Here is a 7,102-nt window from a genome sequence, read left to right as displayed (position 1 = left end):
TCTGTCAGGTGGCCTGGATGAGCATCGGCTCTGCCTTCCCTGAGCTGTGGGGCTTTGGCTGGGCTCTGGCCTTGGCCTCTCCGAGCCTTGACACCCTCCCCCCCAATCTGGGCAATGAGGAGATGAATGCCTCGTGGGAGACGGGTTGAGCAGACCAGAGCGGGCGTATAGAAAAGGTCTGCCCTGAGCCAGGCACAGGAGCCAGGGTGGGGGCCTTGCTGGCATCACCCATCAGCTCTGCCCCACCTGACACCTCTCCCTGAGGGCTGGCACCTCAAAGGGCCCACTCACCTCTTTGGCAAGTTTTTCTGCCTGATCGTAGAAATTGGTTTCCATCAATCCAAAAGAATACATGCCTTTCACATAGCTAAAAACAGAGAGCAAAAATCTTAAAAAAAAAAAAAAGAAAGTGGACCAGGATCATTCAACCCTCAACACAACCTGTATGGGCTAAACTGTGTCCCCCAAAAAGATGCGTTTGAACATATGTTCTAATTTAGACTGCAGGTGTCTGCAGATGTAATCAAGTTAGAATGAGGTCATAGTGGAGCAGGGTGGACCCTAAATCCGATGGCTGGTGTCCTTATAAAAGAAAGGAGAGGGGGATTTGGACACAGGGACAGACAGCCGTGTGAGGACAGAGGCAGAGACAAGTGATGCAGCTGTGTGTGAGCCCAGGAAGCCAAGGACTGCTGGCCACTGCCCCGTCCCCACAGCAGACCCCTCTGCAATTCACATCCCACCTCCCAAGACGTCAATGTGCCGTCTCCACTGGGGGTGACAGGGGTCTTCTCCTCCTGCCTGCTTGGTGATGCCCACCAGGAGGAGCGGCCCAGGGACGCCTCCCAGGGAGCCGTGGTGACCATGGGCTGCCCATGGCCTCTCTGCTGGACAGCACTGTGCACCGTTCCTCCCCAGACTCCAGCTCCCGGAGGCCGGAGCCCCGTCTGTCCCGCTCACTCATCTCCCAGGCCCAGCCGAGGAGAAGCTTTAAGACACTTCGCTGACTGAAGACGTATCAATACTTCCATTCCACGTCTGTAACCACTGGCACCTGAGCACCCAGGGCCATCACCTGGGAAAGAGGCGTTCTCTCCTGTGGTTTTGTGGGATGATGTGCAAACAAGATAGAGTGAAGGTGTCTCTATGGGACACTCAGCTGTTATCTTGACTGCGGTGCATAGACACAAACTCTAGTTTCTATTATTCCCAGAACGATGTTCTAGAGCACTGGCTTCCAGACTTTGCTTGGAAATATTTATCGAGTTCTTACTGGGGTCACTGAACCCTCAACATTTAAAAGCTCATTGAACGCATATGATACGCCAAGTACTGCTGGCTCTTGTGACGGCTCACTTGATGTGTCACCTTGGCTGGGCCACGGTCCCGTTATTTGGCAAGACACTGTCTAGATGTTTCTGTGAAGGTCGTTTTTAGACGTGATTAACACTGAAATCAGTAGACTTGGAGTAAAACAGATTGTCCGCCATGGTGTGGGTGGGCCTCGCCCAATCAGTTGAAGGCTTAAGAGACTAGACTGACCTCCCCAAGAGGAAGGGAACCTGTCTACAGATGGTGACACAGAAACTCCCCGACTTTCCAGACTGCGCCTGACCTGTGGGTTTTCGACTTGCCAGTCCCCACAGTAGCCTGAGCCAACTCTTTAAAATTAATCTCTCAGATATAGATATACATATATCGATAGAGATATATCTATATAGATATACGCATCATAAATATAGACATACACATCCTATTGGTTCTGTTTCTCTGGAGAACTCCCACTAAAACAGCTCTCCAATTTATTGATCTGTTTGACCTTCACAACAATCCTATGATTAAGATGCAATGACCGTGTGCAGTGGTCGCTAGGGCTGTTCCAGGACCCCTCTCCTCCAAGCACAGAGCACTGCTGCACTTCCCAGCCTCCTGTGGCTGGGTGGCCGGCTCTGGCCAATGACTCGGGGGTGACAGGGTATCCCTTTCACTCGGAGTCCCTCAGGGGTGACTGGTGTTTCCAGAGACTGGTTGCTTCATCAGCTGGCATTCCGGAAGGAGACAATGGCACGGGCGCAGAGCCTCAGCCGCCCTGTGGTGGGCATGCGGTATGTAAGTGAAATTAGCCTTTGGTGTAATACACCTTGGAGAGCCAGATCTATGGGATGCTTGTTACTCCCTGTGCTGGCTGATACACAATGGTCCTACCTCATCCCAGGATGGGATGGAGGTCAAATGAGAAAACGAAGCCTTTCTACTTTCAACAGCTACAAGAAAAGCAGCAGTGGTCTCACTCTTTTCAGGGCAGGGCCAGGAGCACTGCCATGTGTTTAGGGCAGAGGAGAGAGACTAAGAAATAGAAATGATGTGATGGCCAAGTGGCACATACCTGCTAAGCGGCATGGCAGGTGTCCAGAAGGGGTAAACGCGAGCCACAGAATCTCGCAACTGCTCCTGGTAGCCCAGGTAAAAATAGGCATCGTGGGAAAATTTCAGGGCCAACATATCCGTCGGGTGGTCCCGGAGAATCTGTTCCCATAGTTCACAGGCTTTGGGAAAGTTCCTGGAAGCCAAGAGAAGTTTCTCAGCAACACTGAACACATAGTTCACACGTATGGGGAGTGGAAAAAGCATTGTTTCTTGCCAGCATCACATTCTGCCCTGAATTGATGTACACACACACACACACACACACACAAAACCAAGTCCTCAAATCATTTGAGTCAACACCTTTTCATTACAAAGTTGATGAGTTGCTGCAGGAAGTTAACTCTTGTTTATATCAATTAGCCTGTAGTAAAATTGGTTTTGTTGTATGCAGTTTTGCTTAAAGCCACAGAACCTATCACCAACATTAAGGACTTAACTATATATAAAGAAGTGTCAGGTTGTCACTCAGAAGACTGATAAATCAATGGGAACCTTTACTCTTAAATTGAAGCAAAAAAACCCAAAAAAACCCACAAAAAAACTGGTTTAACACATTGCCAAAGACAATTCCACTGACAATGAACGCGCTTCACAAAGTCTCCACACCATCAGCTCAGGTCACCTCGCTCTGCAGGGCATCGCGTCTGCCTGAGCAGACACAGGGGCTGTCCCGGAGACAGGCTCCAGAATCAGAATGCCCACACGGGAGACAGCGGTGGGGACAGCGGTGGGGACAACCTGGAAGATTATGAGCAGATGCTCACAAGGCTGTTAGGACAAGGAGCATACAGGCGAGGGTTTTCTCTCCTACCTTTTATATATTTCTGTAATGTTTTCCTATTAATTTTTTGTAACAAAAATAATAACCAATGTATTTAATGAAAGAAAATAAGTGGCTCTGAATGCTGTACTGGGAATCCTAGTTAACTACGTCCTTATTCGGCCATCAGCTGAGGACACACCAGCAGGCAGGATGTGATTTTCAATCAGATGGGTTCGGCAGGCAGGGCAAGAACCACCCCATCGCCCAGCACAGGCTCGGAGTGCCAGCCCCTGGCCCAGGGAGGCCTCTCACCCCTTGGCAAAGGTCTCTACCGCAGACACGTGTAGCCACTCCCGCTGTGTCAGCGGCTGGGTTTTGGAAATCTCTACCATATTCTTCACAGCCAGGTCCAGCTCCTTGTCCAGTCTCACGGAGCTTCCGGTGCCAATCAGCACGAGGCCATTAGAGATGGCGTGGCCCATCGCTGGTGAGGGGTTAGAGAACAGCTGGTGAGTCAGACGGCCCAGCCTGGCCCCGAGTGTGAAATAAACACCCCACATCCCAGGAGGGACAAGCCAGGCAGCAGGTAGTCTGTGTGCTGTGCCCCCAAGAGTCGTTAACTCCTCCTGGGCCCTCACCACGCACGTGGAGGAGCGGCGACCCTACAAGCATCCTGCGACTTCACAAACGTTTTCCTAACGAGGGCATCCTGGTGAGTGCCAATGTCTGGAGCACCTAATCACTGGGTGAACTGGTTAGGGGCCACCTTGCTTCCCTCATCAGCAGATATTGTCACTACAACCAGCACAGGGCCTCCAGGGGACACTCAGTGGATGCTGTCCGGGGCTGGTCCCAGAAGCACAGAAGCTATGATTCCGTCTTGGCTGCTCTCATGCACTGAGAGGGTGTGAGTGAGGGTGGGGGTGCCTTTGGCCATTGTGGCAGCCTTGCTGGCAGGTGTCCAGGCCCCACCTTGACAGAGGCAGGATGTCCACTGGCGTTTGGAATTCAGCTGCTGGCCCAAGCCGGGGACCTGGGACCCAACCATAGTGCTGGGACCACCTATGTGGCCCCTGCTTCTGACTGGGGCCCAGGTCTGCTCAGAGACCCTGCCCCCAACCCCCCCACAGGCTGGGTTTAGCATCCTTCTTCCCCTGTTGTGTGCCCCTTGCCCTCAGAGGGACCTGGCCACAGCAGAGTGGGGGAGCAGGGGTCCCTGCTGCCCTGCCCTCCCCTCCTCAGCCCTTCTCCCAGGCTCGGAACCTCACCCACACTGGGGCCATGCTCCTGGGGTTCCAGAATGCACTGGGCTGAATGCACTGGGCACACGGGTCACTGGGGTGGCCCTTCCAGCCCCAGCACACTGGGTGAGGCCTCCCTAGCACCCTGAAAGGCTGCAGGAGCCACCTCTTGTGTTCCAGGGGCGGGTCTGGCAATGGATTCAGACAGCCTTGCCTGAACCCGGCTCCCCAACTATCAGCTGGTGGCTTTGGGTACCTTTCTTACTCTCCCTGAACCTCGTTGTCCTCATCTGAGAAGTGGGGTCAGTGTCTTCCTTGCAGCATTGATGTACCAATAGGGAAACAATTTTAAAGATGGCTTCTCTAGAACCTGCACCTCTACGGGAGCAGTTGCTATTCCAAGCACAGCCCTGGCCGCCATCGCCCCTTCCTCCTTCCACGCAGATGCCGGCCTTCTCACCACCACCCGGCCTGTCCTCCCCAACCCAGCTGAGTCCCTCAGTCAGGGAACCAGGGAGGGGCTGACCGGTGACAAGGGGCTCCTCACCCAGGACAGCGTCACTCACCGAAGTTCGGGTCTGCTGCCTTCAGCTTGGACAGGCAGCCCTCAATGCCACCAAGACGCTCGTCATTGGTCCATTTTACATACTGCAACACAAAAGGTAAGACCAAGCTGTCCCAGGGATGCCTTCACTCATGTTAATGAAGGCATGTACCTAAACCATGATTTTTCTTTCTAGAATATTGAGTATTTTCGGGACTCTAACTCAAAGAAGCCATAACTGGGTTGATCTCAGGGGAAAAACTGAATTTGTGTAACTCAAGGCACATTTTCTAGGGCTGGTGAGGCTGCCAATTCCGAAAGAGAAATATCTCAAGGACGGCTCTGCCCGACAGGTGACCTGCCCACAACGTCAGCTGCTTCAGCCCTACGAGCGGCCTTGACATTGGGTACTTCTTCTTTCCTTTCAAGAAGGACAGCAGTAAACATTCATTACAGAAAGTCAGGTGGAGCCATGAAAGCTGCAAGATAAAAACTTACCCTTAAAGTCACCTCATCACATTTTTGACAATTTGGTGCATTTGTTTTTAGTCCTTTTAAAAAAGAAACAAATGCCTATTTTTAAAAATCCTAAAACCATAATAATGCATTAGATTTTAGGACGTGCCCTGTCAGATGTCCAGCCTACATTTACACAGAATCAGCACGTCTATTTTAACAAGACTGTGGGGAGTTGGTGCAGAGACTCAGAGAACCCATGATCTAACATGGGATGGCACAGAGACGCTGATACACAAGACAGAAAGTGCACAGTCAAGGGGTGGGTGGGCTGGTACCACAGGTGAGGACTGTGCCGTGCAACCAATGAGGTGTTCCCAGAGGGAAAAAGGTGTGGGAAGGGCACAAAAGGAGCTCAAATGTACCCAGTGGAGTTCCTCAGCAAGCTAACCGCACTTCACCAGGTGTGTCTTGTGTGGCCCCTATGTTTCTAGAAGCTTCTGTGGTCTTATGCTGCGTGGATGGAGTCAGTGGGCAGCGGTCTCGCGGCTCCTGATATAGCCCGGCTCTAGTTTTCTATCGGTGTATGTAGGCTCAGGCACATTTTGCTCGTCCTCTGGCTCACTGCTGCATAAGTCAGCTCTCTGGGCCTCAGTTTCCCTACCTGTCACACAAAGTAGTTGGACCTTACTTCTGAGACCCTCCTAGGTCTAAAACTATCCGGCCCTTCATTGGTGTTAAAAGTGACTGGAAATACAGTGGAAGGTTTTGAAATAGCCATAGCTGAGAGCAGATTCACAGATTAGCCCCAGAGCAGGGTCTCACGCCCTAAAAGGAGTAGCCCCACATCAAACCCTCAGCAGGCCACACCCCTGTGTGTGCCCCCTGTGCAGTGCTACGCACACTCACAGGCTATCCCCAACAAGGAGCCCGCTGCTGTCCGCCCACCACTAGGGGGACCTCTCAGCCATGCCAGGCGCTGGCAGTAGATGTTTCTAACGTGTGTGCCCGGTCTTGGGGTACAGAGGACACAGATTCCATCACAGGAGACTGCTGAAGTCACCATGCAATTTAAAAAGCATCCACCACCTTCCGAGCCATTGGCTGTGGGGCTTTGTTAGGCCAGAGCCATCGGTCCCCCGCCAGGATGCTTCAAAGCACTATACAGAATGTTTGGTTCCCCTGAAGCCTCACTCTACCTAAAGTTTCCCAGGAGACTTGGTAGGAATGGGTCGGTGGCCTTCATTGTTTATGAAATCAGAGTGCGGATAAAGACGTACAGCTCTGAACGCTTCAAGTCCTGCACCTGCTCACAGCCATCTCTCCCCAGCTCTACTCCCCATAAGAGCACAGCAGATGAAACGTCAGTCAGGATTCACAGGTGAAGCAACTGGTTAGATGGGAACATGGGGCATGTTCATTTGAGTACATTTGTGTAAGTACCCTTCGCTTTGTGGCATGAATAGATGTAGCTGTGAGATGCACCCAAAATTTAAAAATGAAAAACCAATTGAGAGCATTCACCAACTTAAGAAACCACCGTGGACCTTTACAGAAGGGGCCATGGCTTCCCTGTGCGGGCATACCTGGGTGAGGGTGGCATCAAACAGCCTGCAGGCCTCGTTGCTTGGGGTTGAGAGCGGGAGCCCAGCATCCTTCCATGCCTACACA

At 52.0% G+C, this 7,102-nt stretch overlaps 1 protein-coding gene across 1 annotated transcript in view; it reads right to left on the bottom strand.

Moving 5' to 3' along the window:
* Window positions 1-216: 216 nt before the first annotated feature.
* Window positions 217-7,102, bottom strand: part of LOC109387616 (uncharacterized) — a 36,250-nt gene continuing 29,364 nt past the window's right edge. Inside the window, exons 5-9 of the mRNA XM_019651684.1 lie at window positions 7,018-7,095; window positions 4,998-5,079; window positions 3,503-3,674; window positions 2,387-2,560; window positions 217-367 (exon numbers count right to left, since the gene is read on the bottom strand). Of these exons, the coding sequence (XP_019507229.1) occupies window positions 232-367; window positions 2,387-2,560; window positions 3,503-3,674; window positions 4,998-5,079; window positions 7,018-7,095 (642 nt within the window). The 3' untranslated portion in view covers window positions 217-231. The remainder of the gene's footprint in view (window positions 368-2,386; window positions 2,561-3,502; window positions 3,675-4,997; window positions 5,080-7,017; window positions 7,096-7,102) is intronic.

The sequence above is a fragment of the Hipposideros armiger genome, unplaced genomic scaffold, assembly GCF_001890085.2.
Source record: "Hipposideros armiger isolate ML-2016 unplaced genomic scaffold, ASM189008v1 scaffold_164, whole genome shotgun sequence".
Lineage (NCBI taxonomy): Eukaryota > Metazoa > Chordata > Mammalia > Chiroptera > Hipposideridae > Hipposideros > Hipposideros armiger.
Note: the sequence above shows the minus strand (reverse complement) of the source record. Positions and strands in the feature narration are given on the sequence as shown.